This window comes from Xenopus laevis, chromosome 8L (genome assembly GCF_017654675.1).
Source record: "Xenopus laevis strain J_2021 chromosome 8L, Xenopus_laevis_v10.1, whole genome shotgun sequence".
Taxonomy (NCBI): Eukaryota; Metazoa; Chordata; class Amphibia; order Anura; family Pipidae; genus Xenopus; species Xenopus laevis.
In genome coordinates, this window is record NC_054385.1 from 84,048,857 (window position 1) to 84,067,806 (window position 18,950).

Sequence of the window (18,950 nt, forward strand, 5' to 3'; positions counted from 1 at the left end):
ATGGAATGTCAGCTCACATAGGTAGCAGCACCTGTAATCGGCATTGGCCCAGTAAATAAATCAGGTTTGCAGACATATGGACCACATAACCAAGCTCAGCACCCTTGCAAACCTGGACATACCTGTATAAGGTGTTACACAGGGCCAAATTTCTATCAGGTACATTTCTACATATCAGGATCCACAAGCAGAAGTCCACATGCTAGCACTCAGTGTCAAACTCTGTTAAGTGTGGTGACTGGGGCCCACCGGAAAGCCCACCTGAGCTAAGGGCCCACTGCACCCCTCCCAAGCTATGGGGCCACCACTCCAACCGCCTTTAGTACACTGTGACACTAGGGTTGCCACCTGGCCGGTATTTTAGAGGCCTGGCCGGTCAAAATGTTGCATGATCGCAATGTTAAGTATAGGAAAAAACATAAAATCATAGGAATGCCAGTATTTTTTTTCTAGAAAACCCCCCCCCCAATAATTACTGTTGCCTCCATTGTAGAAATTACTGCTGTCAATTATTGCCAATGCATTCCTGTGCTTCACTGAACACACTTCCCATGTGTCGGGGCCAACAGGACCAGGGCCCACCGGGTTTTCCCCGGCATCCACAGCAGGAGAGTGGAGAGCCCAACCCTAACATAGCACAGAATAGAAAACAGGGTTGGACTGGGCTGGCGGGACACCAAGAAAAAAACCCAGTGGGCCAAAAGAAAACTCGCTGCACGTGCTCCGGCGTTTGCGCATGCGTGCGGGGGGCCCTGGGAATTTGGAACCCAGTGGGCCCCCAATGCTCCAGTTGGACCCTGATATCTGAATGATTCAAACATTTAAAAACATCAACAGTGATTGGGATGTCCTGGGAACTCTTTTTGCCTTTCTACAGCCTGTTTACAGCTACCCAAATGATGCCTAGTGTAGCATGCTACAATTCATGGTGAGGTGGCTTTGGCATACCATTTTCTTCTACTGCTAGACTAGACATCTCCAGCTAAAATTGGTCTTCTCTGTGCTGCATCTGGGTGCAATCCTATGTAATGTACTCCTATTCTTGAACATGGACTTTAATGACCTGAACCAACAGCTTCTTCTTGTCTTACTATATACCTGATGCTTCCAACTTAGTTTGTTAAGCTTGACCTGCCTATCTTTGCACAATCTATACAGTATTCATATGCATATTAACACTTGGCCAAGCTAACTGAAAATATTATCATGGTTTTATTGCCAGAAACCAAAAACCTGATGCCCAATAAGAGATAAGCTAGCCATACATGGGCACATTTTTTGCCACCCTGCGACCATTTTAACTCTCCTTTTAAAAAACAATTCATCCATCAATGGTTAGCTTTATGCAAGGAGACTTTTGTTATATTTTTGTTGTGTTGGCTGCGAGATCAAACCTATATTAATCAAGGCTATCTGTTACTTTGCTTACTTTTACATTTAACCCAACCCTTCATAATAAAGGTATGCGCAGTGAATGTTCGTTTAACCTTTAGATTGCTGAGGGACATATTGTGTGAAAAACAACAATGTGCCAGTGCATTATACTTGTTTAAATATTAAAGAAATGTACCTAACAAAGTTGTGTTTCCCACACATCTGTTCTACTTCATGTTGCCTTCTTTCCCAGGCTGTGCATGGGAGCTGGCGGCACTCAGCACACTACATTGTAGACTGACCTGATAGGGAACTAAAGCCTGTCTTTGCTTGTATGACTGCAGGGCTACTGTGCTTCTGGCAGGGACCATTAGGACACACCCACCCCTCATTTGAACATGGACCATAGCAGATCTATAGGGGCTCCAATAAAGGGGGTCATTTTTAAAGATAATGATAATTTTTAGCCCGAAGTGAAACCTGCGCCATATATTATTCATTATTTCCTACAAGACTGGAGGTTTTTTTTAGTTATGCTATATGTCTCATTTTTATGCCCAATATTCCATGATATTCTTGCCTGTGTGTCCCAGTCTAATAAACATGCTTTATCCAGTGATTCTTAGTACATGCATTAAAGGAATAGTTCAGTGTAAAAATAAAAACTGGGTAAATAGATAGGCTGTGCAAAATAAAAAATGTTTCTAATATAGTTAGTTAGCCAAAAATGTAATATATAAAGGCTGGAGTGACTGGATATCTAATAAAACAGCCAGAATCCAACTTCCTGCTTTTCAGCTCTATAACTCTGAGTTAGTCAGCGACTTGAAGGGGGGCCACATGGTACATTTCTGTTCAGTGAGTTTGCAATTGATCCTCAGCATTCAGCTCAGATTCAAAAGCAACAGATATGACCCATGTGCCCCCCCTCAAGTCTCTGATTGGTTACTGCCTGGTAACCAGGGCAACAAGTCAGTGTAAACCAAGAGAGCTGAAAAGTAGTGTTCTGACTGACATGTTATACATCAAATCACTCCAGCCTTTATACATTACATTTTTGGCTAACTTACTATATTAGAAACATTTTTTATTTTGCACAGCCTATCTATTTACCCAGTTTTTATTTTTACACTGAACAATTCCTTTAAAGGTGAATATAATCTATTAGAGGGAAAAAAACAGTTCATAATTGAGGATGGCGTTCAAAACAATAATTTTTTGGCACAAATGACAGGTAAGTTGACTAAAATAATTCATGTTCTATTTACTAGAACATGAAAATCAATTGCAAATTGTCTCAGAATATCCCTCTCTATACCATAATAAAAGTTAATTTTAAGGTGAACAACCCCTTTAACCACTAAACTATTTTTTCTCATTGACCCATCTTGGAATTGCAAAAATACAAAAAAATTTGACATGTTAGCTAACAGAATAATTGGTACTCTGATTCACAAATATATTCTTATTTAGGAAAAAAGCACAATAATACAAATTTTAAACAAGCATTTGTTGGTCATTTGATGGTTTTAATGACTCACTAGCCAGTGCAAACTGTAGCAATAAACATGTAATTTCTTTACTGATTTCAAACACATAAACATATGACATTTTTAAACAAGTGTAACAGCAAAATCACAAATAGAATTACATATAAAATATTCTCTGTTAAAAAGGATGGCTCTGAAAGTCAAGTATAAATACAATACTTTACATTTTTTCACAGTTTTATACCTAAATTAGATATAGCATCTTTTTTGCCTGTATGGAAAAGTCATTGCAATACTGATAAAATAACTGCTTGGTATGAACTATTTCCCCAGTCAGTAGTACCCAGCACCAGGCCAGGCATTAGCAGTTTAAAATAAAGGCCATGCAATTTCCAAGAAGCACAAGAGCTGGCAACTGAATGCTCGGAAGTGCTGTAGGAAATTGCTGACTTGCTAATTTCCAATACCAAGTACTCGAAAAATGAATGGCTTTATGTTTATATGTTGTTTTTAGTGCACGGGAGACTCCTTATTTACATTTATTATTCTGTGTCGATAAACATCTATTGAAAAATGTTTGGCTAATGTAACAATTCTACATGTAACTAGTGAACCTAAACTTTCAAATCCATTGTTTACAGGAGATTCTTCAAAATGGGTTAAGTGCAAATAGAATTGAATAAGTGTCTCCTTTTCAAACATCTCAAGTTCTGTTGTTATTCAACAGAATTATTCCTTTTCTGTTGTCTATATTTGGTTGCAGCCCAGAAGGTGATTTTCTTTAATGCTTGCTGAAGGAGTTTTGAGGGTAAACAGGACACTTGTCTTTCTAACACAGAAGATTTCCCAACTGCATCTAGGCACAACCTACAGTAAAAAAATACAGTTAATCACATGAATAAACCAAGACCAAGTTATAGGGATTTCATAGTTTTACTACAGTGTAATACCACAATCCTGAAATTACATGTTTTCTATTATGTGGTTAAAACAAACAAACAAAACTAGTCTCTAAAATATTATAAATATGACCTTAAAGCTTATACTCAAGGAAATTGTCACTGTTAATGACAATAAACAATTAATGCCCAAACTTCCAGAGCAGATGTAGGTTTCACTAAATTACAAAAGGCTTCCTAAACTGTCCTCCATTTTATCAAGAAAAATTAATATTGGCAAGAAATTCTTTTTTTTTTTAATCATTAGTAAAGAATGATGGTATATTTGTTTATAGGATGTGGGGAAAGGTTGTTGGAAGAAATCATGTTGGAGTATTATATTCATTTACTGTACATATGGAATTAGTCCTTGATTAAGCTCATGTGGACATACCTGAGAAGTGAGTAAGGCTGAATCTGAAAGATTAGCAAATCATTACAATGACCCTAAAACATATAAGAAATGTAAAGTTAATAAAATTCCCTTTATGTGTCTAAAAAAAAGCTGAATATATAAATAATAGAACATATCAAACTGAGAAAAGAAAGAAGATAAAGCAAGCCAGATGAATGATCCCTTACTTCTAGACCACTGCTTCATATGTCTTAAAGGGATTGTTCCCCTTTGAGTTAACTTTTGGTATGATGTAAAAAGTAATATTCTGAGACAATTTGCAATTGGTTTTAATTTTGTATTATTTGTGGTTATTTAGCATTAAATACAGCAGTTCTCCAGCAATTTTAGCAATGTGGTTGTCAGGGCCCAAATTACCCTAGCAACAATGTGTTGATTTGAATAAGAGACAGAATATGAATAGGAGAGGACTGAATAGAAAGATGAGTAATAAAAGTAGCAATAACAATACATTTGTAGACTTACAGAGCATTTGTATTTTAGATGGGGTCAGTGACCCGTATTTGAAAGCTGGAAAGAGTCAGAAGAAGGATTTTCGCCAGTTAATGAATTTGTCCCTAAGGGTTCACTTAAGGGTGAACCACCCCTTTAGGGTAAGGAAACACTGGGCCAGTGTGGCCTTACCCTTAAGTAAATTGCCTCTTTTCAGTGAGCATTACTGAAGTTATCTGCTGCAATAAAGGTCTAATCCAATTCAATGGTTTTTGACTGACCAAAAAAAAAAAATACTAACTGTGTCTAGAGAAAGTAAATCATCTTTACTGCCACCAAAGACCATCACTTCATTTTCTTTTCCAAGGCAGGCTGTGTGCCACAACCTAGAACAAAACACATTATTAAGTACAAAACAACTATATTTTTTTCTATAATTACAGTCATATGAAAAAGTTTGGGAACCCCTTTCAGTCTGCATAATAATAAACTCCACAGAAAAGATAACAGTGGTATGACTTTCATTTCCCAGGAACATCTGAGTACAGGTGTGTCCAATCATGAGAAAAGGTATTTAAGGTGGCCAATTGCAAGTTGTGCTTCTGTTTGACTCTCCTCTGAAAAGTGTTCACTGCTGAAATACTACTGTTTCCATAAGGCATGTTATATATTACAAGGAAGTTGCTACTTTGAAACTCAATGATAAATAAAACTCCAAAGAATTAAGAGGGGTTCCCAAACTTTTTCATATGACTGTATATATTAACATTGTATCAAGATACTCTACCTCTTTATGTCATTATCATTATATATGATGCTATTATATTAGCTGTTTCAGTCAGCTAACATTATATTTTGTAACTCTATCTCTCCTAGGAGACCGCTCAGCCTCCCCCTCCTATGGCAGCTCCAAAAACCTCTTCAGGGGTGCTCTGCCCGCAGCGTCCCCACCGCTTAACTCGAACTGTGCCAAAGGAATGGGCGGCACTCCACTTGAGTGCCGTCCATTCCATTGGCACAATTATATTTTGCAGTGCTTAAAATATATGAGATTATTGTCATGTTAAACTATAGTAATAAAGTGAAGTCTTCACTTGCTCTTTTCAGCTGGCATTATACTCTTGAAAAACATTATTATGGCTTCTCTTATGCAAGGACATTTGGAAAGGAGTATATATATAACAAAACCTTTGTATGTGTAACTGTGCACATAGAAACAAAATGAAAAACAAATCATTTGTGTGTAATATGCCAAAAGACAAGTTCAGTGATACAGATATACTGTAGACTATTGATTGCATATTAGAACATTGTAATGAACTAGAGTGCTTAGCAGGGAACAAACCTCACTTCCTCACCTTTTATTGGTTGTAGGGCTGGCTGTGCTCTATCTGCGGAAGGAAATGTCTTGCTTGGGCATGATCCTTGAAGAACATTGGGGTGCCTGTCCTGCCTTGACCTGGTTGATATTCTATCTGATGTATTCCTACAATGGCCCTCACTGCTGCTCTAACTTAGCAAAACAGTTTAAAGGGAGTTATATGCAGAAATAGTATACCATTAGAAAAACAACCATCAGTGTCCCTAGTTACTTGTGTACTAGTTGCTTTGTAGTTACATTGACTTTTATAAGTATAATTCCTTCCAACAAAGCATGTAACATGATTATTTATTCCTAATATCTTTGTTCTGCTCTGCTGTCCAGGGATGGAGCTGTCCAGCAGGTTTAAGTAAAGCATTGGAAGTAAATCATTTGTATAGGGCTCGTGAAAGGAAATTTCTAAAATGTTCAGTAGGTTAAACACACGTGAGCACTACACCTTCTTGTTTCATGACTTAATGTGACTGACAGATGACTGTATTTGGGGCTCATTTCTAAATCAGCATATGGAAATTTGTTTATAATATAGGGTTTTAAACAAAAACATTACCTGTGACCTTGCTGCTTTGTATTTATACATTTTCAAATTAATATTTTAACAGATGATAAAGTCCTGTGAAGGCAGATTTAAAGCTACACTCCCTTAAAGCTGGGGACAAGGACAGAAAATGTAATACAGTTATATAAAATAAAAGAAGTGCGCACTCTCTTTTTTATATATAAACAGCAACCAGGAAGAGATCTGCCAAAACCAGTGCCAGATTTCCTGGGTGCAAATAAGCATTTAGTTAAAACAGTTTAGAATGTGTAAGCGGGAAATGCACAATAATATAGTCACACCCTGAGAAGAAAGCTGAACAAAAGAAAGAAATTGTAACTGAAAGTATAACATATAGAAAAATAACATTGTGTCAATTAACCATGAAACTTTGCAGTTCATATTTTCTATGGGAAATGCACACATAAGTTCTGTACCAAGATTTTATGCAGAGCAAGTGACATATTTTGTTATAAAACTTCGACTTTTCAAAGCATCGTTGACTTAACAATAACAATAACGTTATTCAAGACTTGCCATTATTAGAACAAATGAATGCCTCAAGCTATTTGATACATTTTTTTTTACCTTGGCCTATCTTTTGGCAAATGTTGAAACTGCTCCCATTCATTGGTTTTTATACTGTAAATCCAGCCATCACCTAGAAAAAAAATAAGAATGTTCAAAGTACCTTGTTTGCTTCTGATGTGTTGAATTCACAGTGAGACATAACTGATTTAAGTAACAGATTATGGGAAAACTATATGAAAATAAAATAACACGAGTTTGCGACAGTACAGGCTAATTCCATACACAGTGGATCCCAGCCTGTGGATAAATCATCCCCTCCCTTGTCTGCACTTGGAATCATTGCATCAGCCCCAGTGCATTCACACTCAGTGGATTAGTGGATTTCAGCTCTGAAATGCATACCCATGGGTTTTGGCACCAACACCCTCCACATGTGCCTGCACCCAGGTTGACTCAATGATTCTTGGTGCAGGCAGGGAAGAGGCTGATTCTTGTCGTAGAAGTGGATTTTCACCCTATGTTATGTTTAAGTTGAGATCCGCTGTGTGTGGCATTAACCTAAAGGACATCATGTAGCAATTACAAATTGCCCTCTGTATAGCCATGAGAAATTGTAATAAGGACTTGCTACATATTATCATATTCTTGATTTTTCGCTTTTTATCTCAACAAAAATCAAGCCTCCCTAAACCAAAATAAACTGTAAAATCACCTTAACCTGCCTGAAATAGCTTTCTGTTGGAGACTTGCTTGTATTGCATGCAGGTTAGAGCACTATATGTGGGGGAGAAAGTACATTGGGAAAATATTCAAGAAAAAAACTCAATAAAAACATGAACGAGAATATACTCTAGAATATTCTTTGGAACCTTCTCATACAGAAATATCACTCTCTGCCGATGAGCACACACAGTCCCTCTGTCTCACATCCGGACTTGCCAGAAAACAGCACATACTCAGTGTGCAATAAGCAGTTATTCAACTCCATTAAAAAACATACCATGGGACACCAACAAAATTTGATAAAATTTGGGGCTTGTGGAATGACATTGACCCGACCCCTTATAGCACGTCTTAACTGAATCCATCTCCTATTATGAAATCCTTCATGGTTTGTTCTCCTACCTATCCTCGAGGGTCCCAACCTAGCCTTCAGATGTAAAGTTCACCTGAGTTTGATAGTGTCCATCTCACTTTTTGTGTTTAAAATAAGAAATAAAACTTACCTTTAAAAAAACAAAAAAAAAACATACCATGGTTTACCTTATAAAAACTCAATACAAGTCTGAACTCAATTTGGAGATACATTTTTCTCGTCAAACTGAATCTGGCCCAAAATTACACAGAATTCATATAATGTATTGGTAGCTACAGATCTGTTATTTACTTACTTAAAGGTTCACTTTCTTCACTTAGGCCACCAAACAAAAACAGATGGTTATCTCCAACTGGTGTTAAGGTATGCCACGATCTACCTCTTGGAGTCCTTCCATTAATTTGAATACTAAAGTATAGAATTGAAAAGTACGGATAACATTTATTAACATGAGAAAAAAAGGAAGAAACAGAAGGAACATTACAGAGAGGTTCAAATTTGACATCAGGTGGTCTAGTCATCTATAGCAACCCCTAAGCAGGTAGCATATACTGGTCATCTGTTTAAAAGCAAATATTTTATTGCTTGCTATGGGCTTCTGTGCCTCTGGAAAACTTTGTGTCTTTTGATCTCACCAATCATTCATACATGGGTCACTTGCAAGTACCACAGTGCAATATTATACAAAACTAAAATAAACTATAAACTACTATAATCAAATGGTAGTGTTTGAGGCCTGCATATGGTTCGCCTTAGTAAACCGCCTATTGGCTTTTGCAGGTCATGACTTTATCTTATAATTTTACACTGTATGCTATATAAAGCCATTTATTACTATTTCTTTATGTGTCGTGAATCATCCATCATTCAAAGTCAGTAGGGTGGCACACTGCTTATTTGTTCCCTTCCCAGGTGCATGGTAAAATATCATACAACATCCAAAAAGACCAGCAACACCAGGATTTTAGTGAAAAAACAAAACGTTGTATTCATGTGTGCATATACAGCCAATGACCTTTCTCAGTCCTGGAGAGGACCGAAACATCACATCATCTATCTATCTATCTATCTATCTATCTATCTATCTATCTATCTATCTATCTATCTATATATATATATATATATATACACACACACACCAAACAGGAATGCAGTTTGAAACGTTACACATAACTATCGTATCTAAGTATTTATGACATATACAGATTTTATCAAATTCAGGTTTTAAGTTATGCTCTGGAAAACATACATTACGTACACATGGTAATATTGCCTACAATAGTCATATTTCAAAAGTCTCCATTGCTAAAGTGCAATGTTTGTGTTCATGAATCTTTTATATGTAGTATAAGTTTTAACTGATTATAAACTTAATATAAACCACATGCTTAAACACATATAATATATATGAGAGTTGGTGGAACGGGGGCAGAGAAGCTATTTTAAGAGAAGTAGAACAAAATGCTCCACCAGGCACAACCCATAGACAGAGATCATACCGGCACCCCAAATGTACGTACCCACCAAGAGTCCAATACCTAATTTTTTTCCAGATATGCAGGACTCTAGTTGTGTTGCTTACAGAATACCTCTAGTCATAAAGCAATACTTTTTAACTTTACCTACCCTCCAGACCATGTCCATGTGTCTAGATTCAGAGAATGCAAATCGTTCATTCTTGTTTGCTAAAAGAAAATATAAACAACATATTGTTAGATATTTTCAAGATCATTATTTTTTTTTTATTTGCACACATTTTAGTATATTTAAAATGTCATTCTGGTGCATCGGAGGACACAAGGTGCTAATAAGCCATGTCAGGGCAGAAAGAACAAGGCTGCCTTGCCTTCAGGGGTGCAAAGTGCAGCTATGCCCTTGAAGCAAATGCTATTTGTAATGTAATGTGCTATAGAACTAGCACCTAGGGCATTTCTAAATGGGGCTTAAGAAGTGAATGTTCTTTTTAATTCTGTTAAATATTTAAATTAATTTGCATCAATAAAAATTAGAACGTAAAATGTTTAAAATGTTTCTTGCAAAATCCTAGATTTTTGTTTGTCCACAAAAAAATGAAGGTGTATTATTATATGATTAAAGGACTATGCCCACTAATGTGAAAAATATTATGGAGTTTCTATATTTTTAAAACCCATTTAAATGCGGTTTAAGTTCCATTTCTTCACATAGATATGGGATTTTTTTGTGTGCTTTATAAACCACTAAGTTCCATTGCCCAATGCCCACTTATACATTACATTTATTGCAATACTGACCAGAACACGACCCCCAAACACGTATCCTTTGTTACCCAACAGAGCACAGGAATGAGCTGCTCGTGCCTGGGGTGGAGAATTCTTTGAACAGAAAGAAAGGAATGTTAAATGAAGAACTGCTTTTAAATTAGTAACAAGTAGAAATTAAATGTACTTGCTTTTACAACAGGCTGAAACCACGTCTGTGTCCTTGTATCAAAAACATGGATATCATTGTTCCAACCCCAGAAAATCTGGCCTTCCTGCAAAGAAAATTGCTGCTTTATTGCTGGTACCTAGCTGCACTACATCACATTATTTTTTGTTTGTGATCGCCAGGATGCATGCTATGGGCTGAAAGCAAAGTGGTACTTGCTTTACTTTACTTTGTCTGGTACCATTCTTTTCCAGCAGGCTACATGCAGCACATACTTGCAATGTACTAAAATAGTTTCAGGGTTTAGATCCACTTTAAAAAGAAGCATGGCCAGGGGCTGCAACAAAATAACCTTACCCAAATGTTAAGCAGCATCCTGGTGTCAACATTATGATGTTTAGCAGACAGAGAAAAAGAGAGCGAGAGAAAGAAAGAGAGAGAGATAGAGAGAGAACTAAAAGTTTGTTTAAATACCCATGATGCATCATGTACATCAAAGCAGTCATTTAGTTCATTGTGTTTTCTGCATCCATATCCACCAAAGTAGATTAACCTACAGAAGAAAAAAATTATTCTCATTCCAGTTTATGTTCATTTACTAACTGTGGGCAAGGAGGTAAGCAGCAGTAAAAACATAATGCTGAAACCACTACTTTTCTATGTGAGCAATGGTTGTGGGTGCAGCAGTCCCCTAGATTGAGGATGGTACATACCAACAGAAATATGCCAGTACACCAAATCATTGTTGAAAAATAGATGAATTATCAGTGGAAATTAGCTTATATAACAAGCTACTGAACATTTAATAAAGGTATATCAATTTATCATGAGTATTATAAAATGGCAGAAACCCACCTATAACTGCTTGCAAAGGCAATCATTTTTATGGAAACCAATTGTCAGTAACAATAATGAGTAACAATACTGTGTATTTAACTGCACAAATATGTGATAGAGCTAAACAAACACACAATGCCACTTTTTGAAGTGTTGGGTGCAAGCTGTGTACCCTTCTGCACAGGTTAAATATTCATCAACAAACACTTCTTTTTACCTGTTTGGAGTGCTACTTAAAATGTTTTGTTTGGTTGATGAATAAGTTGTATTCAGCATTATGTTTAAAATATAGTAGAAATCAGCCTAGCACAACAAACCAATGGAAAAATATTTCCCTAGATCAATACAATTTTATCCTTTTTTCTCAATCATGCAATGTATACATTTTTATACACAGACATATACACCGACATATGCATATATCAAGTAAATTATATCTTTTTTTTTAAACAAAATAACTTATTTTGAGCTCTGAAGCAGGGTTGGCAAACAGAGCCTTTTTAAGTTGTCAGTAGGCTCAAGGTAAAGATCTCATAGGCGGGCACCCATTGCGCAAATGAATTGGAGATAAAACTACTCTTGGGGTGAAGACACACGGAGCTACTAGTTGCAGCTACTTGTTATGATTAAAAAATAGACAATAGTGATAATTGGCTTTGGTAAGACTAAGGGAGAAATTTACTAAAGGGCGAAGTGGCTAACGCTGGCGCGACGTAATTTCGGCACTCTGCCGATTTACTTATGGTCGCTGGCGTAATTTCGCTAGTGAAGGAGATAGACTCTGGCGCAACTTCGCACTCTAACGCCAGTCGAATTTTCGCTCTGGCAAAAGAGCGTTACTACGCAAATTCACTACGTTTTTGATTTTACTGTTACCTCTATCGCCAGACTTGCCTTCCCCACCTCAGACCAGGCGAAGTGCAATGCAGTAGATAGGACTTACTTAAAATTTTGTTGAAAATTTTTCTAAGTCCCAAAAAACGCTGGCGTCTTTTTCTTTTTTCAGGGTGATAGCCTGCAAAAGTACGTAAATTTTTTTTAGGATACCCGGCTTCCCCCCTACATTTCCTTACATATGGCACATAAACTATACAATGGGCACATGTGTAGGGCAATATCACACCTCTATTTTATTTTATTAAGGTTCGCTGGCCTTGTGTAGTGTAATGTATTTGCTGCAACATATACGTCAATTGTACTTTAACTGCACGCCGTATGGAAATTAGCCAACGCTAGCGTAACTTCGAACTGCTGATCGTGTTATTGCTAGCGCAACTTCGCAAGCATTCAGTATCCTGTGCTCAACTTCGGATCTTCGTGAATTTGCGTTGTCCAGGCGAATTTACACCTGGCGAAGTGTTGAGATGTACACAAAGCCAACGATGGCGGATTTTCGGAGGTAAGTAAATTTGCCCCTATGTGTTTATTAGCAGAGGCAATTCTCAGTACTGTCTATAGCAGGGTATTTTTTGCCATTTTACAGTCACAACAAGTAGCTGCTTCTCTTAAGCTGGTGAACTTCAGTATAATGTGACACGAAAAAATTCCCTGTGAATTAGGGTTGCTACTTATCCGGTTTTGATCCAGACAGACTGTTTTTTTGAAGGGCTGTCCGGGTCATAACTGTCTGCCCGGTTTTCAAAATGAGGAAAACCATGCAGGATTTTCTATGATTGACGTGGTGATCAGCCAATCGCCGATCGACACGTCATAGCTCTGCCACTGAAATCATGACCTACCCCCTGTTGAATCATGGACCCACCTCCATTACTTTGCAGCTGCGCCCCCTGACCGGAGTTCTACAGGACAGAAGGTGGCAACCCTAGTGTGATTCTGAAGATCATTTACTGCTCTATTTGTACTGCTTAGTAAACTAGGACTGAGCTTAAACCCCATAGCCAACAATTACAACACAATGTGGGGCTATACAGGCTGGTCAGGAGAGGGCTATAAAAAATAACAACCAGATGCGGTTTCCATCTTTTTAAATGTTAACCTGTTGATCTTTGGGCAGATATCAATTGGATAGCCCATTATTTTGGGCACATGCGTGATCCAATAAGCTGTTGACATGTCATGTATGGTTGGCTGTGTATGGGCAACTTTGCATAAAACCCCTCCTTCTATGTTTCCTCCCTCGCCTTCCCCTATTATTCCTCTTCTACTGGCCTATTATTATGAAAATCTATGGCCTTTGTGAATGTTTTGTGGCTTTCCGTTGACCCATCCTTTATGTAACATGTTTAATTTGAATCAAAGTATTTCAGCTGATTTCCAGCTGGGACACATATGCTACACGGTGGTGAAATACAAGAGACAGTAAACTGTATCTTTGCATGCAACACAAAACACAATGGAAAGCTGCTTTCTGCCAATAAGGGGTCCCTTTTTTAATGGTGATCTCGAGTTCTGGCCTGTTGGCGTTGGCACAATTTGCCTCGCCAGGTTCTAAATGCAAAAATTGGTGCAATAGCTACAGTACATACATTGTATTGTAACATAACTTTTTTCAGCATAGCCAACTATTATAAAGATGTTTTACCTGTCATCATAAACCCAGCAAGAAAGTTTATCTCGGGCTGTGGGGGGTTGGCCTTTAAAGTTGTTAATATGCTTCCATGTGTATTGTCCACTTGAATGAAGATCCAAAAAGAAGAGCTTTAAAAATAAATTTCAGGAATGACTTAACACTCATTCTCTAACACCGCTGGCATGGAAAATAAAACTACTGATCATGAAAAATACCTGGTTGCTGTATCCTTTGTCATCATATCCTCCGAAGATATAAAACTTGCCATTAACACATGCTCCACAACTCCCTGACATTGAAGGAGGCAAATCACCATCTGTTAAGCGCATTGTCCTGTATTTTAAAATAAACAAGACTTATATCTGAGGCATATTTAGATCACTGCATTATTAGAATAGCAAAGGATTAGTCCTTAAGTTAACGATTAAGCTCATACTTTTAAACTGCATTTACAGTATACGGATATCTTACACAATCTATTTTTTGTAAATTTCTGTTATAGCAGCTATAGCATGCCTAGAGATTTAGCCCATAGAACAGGTGAAATGTACTGAAGTTTCATACCAAAAAAATTATCCATGCATGGTGTATATCCCCCCCCCCCGGACTTCTAAACTACCACCCCGCACAAGATCTTTTTTTAATTGGGCAGCTGAACGGGGGAGCATGTCTGGGCTGGCAGGGGCCAATGAGGGCCGGGGGCCCACCAGGCCCAGTCTGACCCTGTTTAGGCTTTTATTGTTTTGTGCTAGAGATGAATTGGCACATATCAAAGCAGGGTATGCTTTATAAGTGTTGTAGTGCATTAAAACAATTTCCTGTCAGTCAGCAAATTTGAATAACTAAAAAATGCATAGGAATCTATCAGGTTACTCCAGTTTGAATTGTCATAAATCTCATAAATGTTTCCTTTGTTAAAGGAGTTGTAGAGCATCTCAGTGGGCTGTATAACATAATGTTTCTATGACAGTTTGAGTCATAACAACAAACCCTGGTTGAATTTTCTTTTTTTACCTCCCTGTGTGAGGGGTGATGGGGCAATATTGTGCACAGGTTTAGAAATGCCTCTGTCCCAATAGCGAAAATTGCAATAAATTAGTAGAAATTTTAGATAACAGAAAAGAAAACTTTGCTATTAGCTTACCACAAACCACTATCGATATCATAGATCCATATTTCATCATTTGGTAAGTACACTTCATTTTCTTCAATTGTCTACGGAAAAAGGGTATTTGTTAACATAATTTATATATAAATTTATATAAAAATAAACCATATATGTAAACTGCCCATAAATGGGCAAATCTGAGCTGACAGATGAATATTTGGGCTGGTTTTGGGGTAGAGCAGAAAAGATGGCTGTTATGGCCCCCCTAGGAGAAAAACGGATGAAAATACAGTGGAAATAATTTATTAGGTAACAACCCGTCACTGTGAGATCTGGCCCATCAGTCACATATCAAAAGACCAGATGAGCTGGGCTTGGCTACATACACTTAGGGTGTTTTTTTTTTTCATTTGAATATGCGCTCAATGCATTTGCATTATAATAAGCAGACAAAATACATCACAGTCAAAAACGTGGCCAAAGCATGCAATGTTTCTATGCAGTTGAAACAGACGCAGAATATTGCGCCCTGAAAGTAAATTTTTCTCAATATACTATTTGCAGCAAGTGAGGGATTGGCTAACATCTTGGTCCCTTACCAGTAAAATGTGCTTACCTTGTCCTATAATATAATGTACAATCACTGCAAGTGCGTTATTTAAATTTCAATAAGGAATGGTCTTATAGACCTAAAAAAGTTATTTGCATTTGCTCTAGAATAAACACAGTGGAGAGCACATGTTGATGCAATTCATTAATGTACTTGTCTACAAACAAGTTCCTGCACTTCCAAGTGGTTTCCAATGCATCCTTCCTGCCTCTTGTGATGAATGGTGTGCAAATGTGCCTGCTGATGCTAAGGAAGCCTGGAAGTACCACCACCCTGGACTGCAGAGTGCCGCAACAGCAAGCTGTGTCAATATATGCACCAAGCTTGCATCCAATGAACCCCATTTTGAATGTGCAGAAGTGATGCACCCCCACTCTGAAAATGCACAAGTTGCACAAAACCAATTAACTTTATTTTTACACATCAGGTGCAAGGGTATTAATATGAGGGTGGTCATCGCTTTGCAGCTAATACTCTTCTGGGAAAACTTTCCACTAGATGTTGGAACATTGTTGATGGGCTCCACTTCCATTCTTATGGCAGATATTGGGCACTCATGTTGGATATTCAAACCTGGATCATTTACGGCATTCCAGTGCATAGCATGGTTAATCAGTTAGTCTGAGATCAGGGTTTTATGTATGCCAGTCAAGATTTTCCACTCTCAATGTATGCCAGTCAAGATTTTTGCCCTATATCCCTCTCATATAGGGCAAGGCCTTCCCAAAGTGTAGCCACAAAGTAGGAAGCATGTCATTTCTAAGAATGTGTTTATATGAAGCAGTAGCGCCAGTAGTGGCAATAAAAGGTGTGACTTAAAGGAGTTGTTCACCTTTGAGTTAACTTGTATTATGATGTAGAGAGAGAGAGAGAGAGTCATATTCTATCAATTTGCAATAGGCTTTCATTTTTAATATTCTAGATTGTTTAGTTATATAGCTTTTTATTCAGCAGCAATTTCAGCAATCTGATTCCTATGGTCCTGGTTACCCTAGCAACCATGCATTCATTTGACTAAGAGACTGGAATACAAATAGGAGAGGGCTTAAATACGTAGATGAGAAATACACAGCAGCAATAACAGACTTTCAGGACATGTGTTTTTAGTTAGGGTCAGTGACCCCATTTAAAAGAAAGAGTCAGAAGAAGAAGTTAAACAATTTAAAAAAACAATAAAAAAATAAATAATGAAGACCAATTGAAAAGTTGCTTAGAATTGGCCATTGTATAAAAATACTAAAAGTTAACATAAAGATTAACCACCCCTTTAAATAGCCAATACCAATATTTAGAATGGGTTTCACCATAATTTTGTCCATATAGTATATTTTGGATAGCGGACAGTACTTATCTCAGTGTGTAGTATGTATCACTCTGCTAAGGAATCACTATAAACAACAAGGTGGCAAAACCATCAACACTTTTACTGTGTCACATTCGTCTTCACCCCACACACACTTTCACCTATCAGCGCTCAGTATTCGGCCACGCCTCTATCTGTGACGCTAAGTAAAGGGTTATCCCATGCCAGAAGAAGAGCGCATATTATTTATTATGGATATGTATAGTGTGTGCGAAACTTGTGTTACTGATAAAAAAAAGAAAATCAATTTACCACATAACCGCCCCACACAAAGAGATTGTTATGGTCCATGGCAGCGCAGTGACCGCTTCTCTCCTCAGCCACGCAGTACAGTTGCTGTATCGCAGCCATTGTCTAGTGTTGCGCTGTACTTAGCGCAGGTGCTGTGAGAGCTGTAACCGCGATTCCCACAACTGTCACAACCCGAAGACCCCCCAACCGGCGCCGACAAGGGACACTCTGCATAACGCGTTCTGACCCTGTACTCTGTTTCAGCAAATATTTCTTTCGAAGTTGGAACTAGGAGCAATAATTGCCAATAAAGTTTTATTCTTTTTATTCATGTTGTGGTGGGAGGAGAGACAACGACAGAAGTAAATATCTGTTGTGCTACACACTGATATGTTTTGGTTACATTTTCATTGCTGAAAGCTTCAGGGTCTATAACATACATACAGAGTAAAACAGCCTTTATTATAAGTTTAATGAACAGCAGGGTTGCCAGCTCTAATTTTCAAAACCAGCCCAAGTCAGCTACAAAACCAGCCCAAAACTAGCCAAGAGGCACTTCAAAAGTAGCCCAAAAATAGCACAATATGCAGGGTCGGACTGGGGGGCTCGGGGCCCCAGCAGGACTGCAGTCCAGCGCCCCCGTCCCCCTGCTGTGTGCACCGTGTGGCGATGTGCTCTGCTGTGCGCCATCCCCTTGGCGCGCATGCGCACATGGCGCCCCCGGCGCATATGCGCACAAGAAAAACCTTTTTTTCTCCATAAGTCCATAATTGTACATACTACATACCTCCCAACATTTTGGAAGTAAAAAGAGGGACTACAAATTTTTTCCCGCACGTAGCGCAGCAAATTTTTTGACCACACCCCTTTCTGTGGCCACACCCCCTAATAACCCTGTTTGTTTTACAAAATTTGGCAGTTTATGAAAGTTTGAAAATATTTCTCCTTATCTAAACTGTGTTTTTGTGTCTCAAAATTGTTACAAAGTATCTTATTTGCACCTGTTAGCTGTTCTGGGCTCTCTGCTAAAAGCCAATTAAGTGAGAAACTTTGTTTCTTTTTCTGGCTGTTCAGTGCATAGAAAAGAGGGACTCTCCAGTACAAATGAGGGACTGCAGGTTGAGCTGTCAAAAGAGGGACTGTCCCTCCGAAAAAGGGACAGTTGGGAGGTATGCATACTAATACATAGCTCTGCACCCAGGCACCTTATACCAGTATACGTGCTGTGCCGGCATTTCCAGTTCTATATATATATATATATATATATATTATATATATATATATATATATATATATATATATATATATATATATACACTTTTTTTTCTTTTATAGAAAAAAAACATGATTTTTTGTTTTTTGGGCATTCAGAGTTTAATAAAGAACCCCCAAAACGATCCAACTGTTTGCTGAGGTCATCAAGTAAACAGATTTTATTTTAAAGTATTATTTTATTGAATTTAAAGTGTTAGGAGGAAGAAATGAAAGGAGGAAAGAGGGGGAGAGAGCTGGAAAGTCTTGACGTTTATTATGTAGAGGTTGCAGGGGATTCAATCCATGGAATTCATGTTTTCAAATTTGTTCAGCATTCCCTGGCAAGGTGGGTGAGCTTGTACAGTTCTAGTTGTGAATTGATCATGGCGATGCGTTTGCTAAGTGATGAAGGT

General features: G+C 37.8%; 1 protein-coding gene across 3 annotated transcripts in view; it reads right to left on the reverse strand.

The window, feature by feature from the left end:
* Positions 1 to 2,882: 2,882 nt before the first annotated feature.
* The window catches only part of klhdc1.L (kelch domain containing 1 L homeolog), a 42,958-nt gene continuing 26,890 nt past the window's right edge, over positions 2,883 to 18,950 (reverse strand). The window contains exons 1-13 of one of the 3 annotated variants that reach the window (XM_018230518.2): positions 17,305 to 17,568; positions 15,116 to 15,186; positions 14,187 to 14,304; positions 13,984 to 14,099; positions 11,079 to 11,157; positions 10,627 to 10,710; positions 10,469 to 10,549; positions 9,822 to 9,880; positions 8,491 to 8,603; positions 7,157 to 7,229; positions 4,951 to 5,035; positions 4,197 to 4,249; positions 2,883 to 3,731 (exon numbers count right to left, since the gene is read on the reverse strand). In XM_018230518.2, coding sequence (XP_018086007.1) covers positions 3,581 to 3,731; positions 4,197 to 4,249; positions 4,951 to 5,035; positions 7,157 to 7,229; positions 8,491 to 8,603; positions 9,822 to 9,880; positions 10,469 to 10,549; positions 10,627 to 10,710; positions 11,079 to 11,157; positions 13,984 to 14,099; positions 14,187 to 14,304; positions 15,116 to 15,186; positions 17,305 to 17,403 — 1,182 coding nt within the window. In that variant the 5' untranslated portion in view covers positions 17,404 to 17,568 and the 3' untranslated portion in view covers positions 2,883 to 3,580. Of the gene's footprint in view, positions 3,732 to 4,196; positions 4,250 to 4,950; positions 5,036 to 6,007; positions 6,159 to 7,156; positions 7,230 to 8,490; positions 8,604 to 9,821; positions 9,881 to 10,468; positions 10,550 to 10,626; positions 10,711 to 11,078; positions 11,158 to 13,983; positions 14,100 to 14,186; positions 14,305 to 15,115; positions 15,187 to 17,304; positions 17,573 to 18,950 lie in introns of those variants that run through there. The other 2 variants (XM_041573043.1, XM_041573042.1) reach the window with 2 other exon arrangements.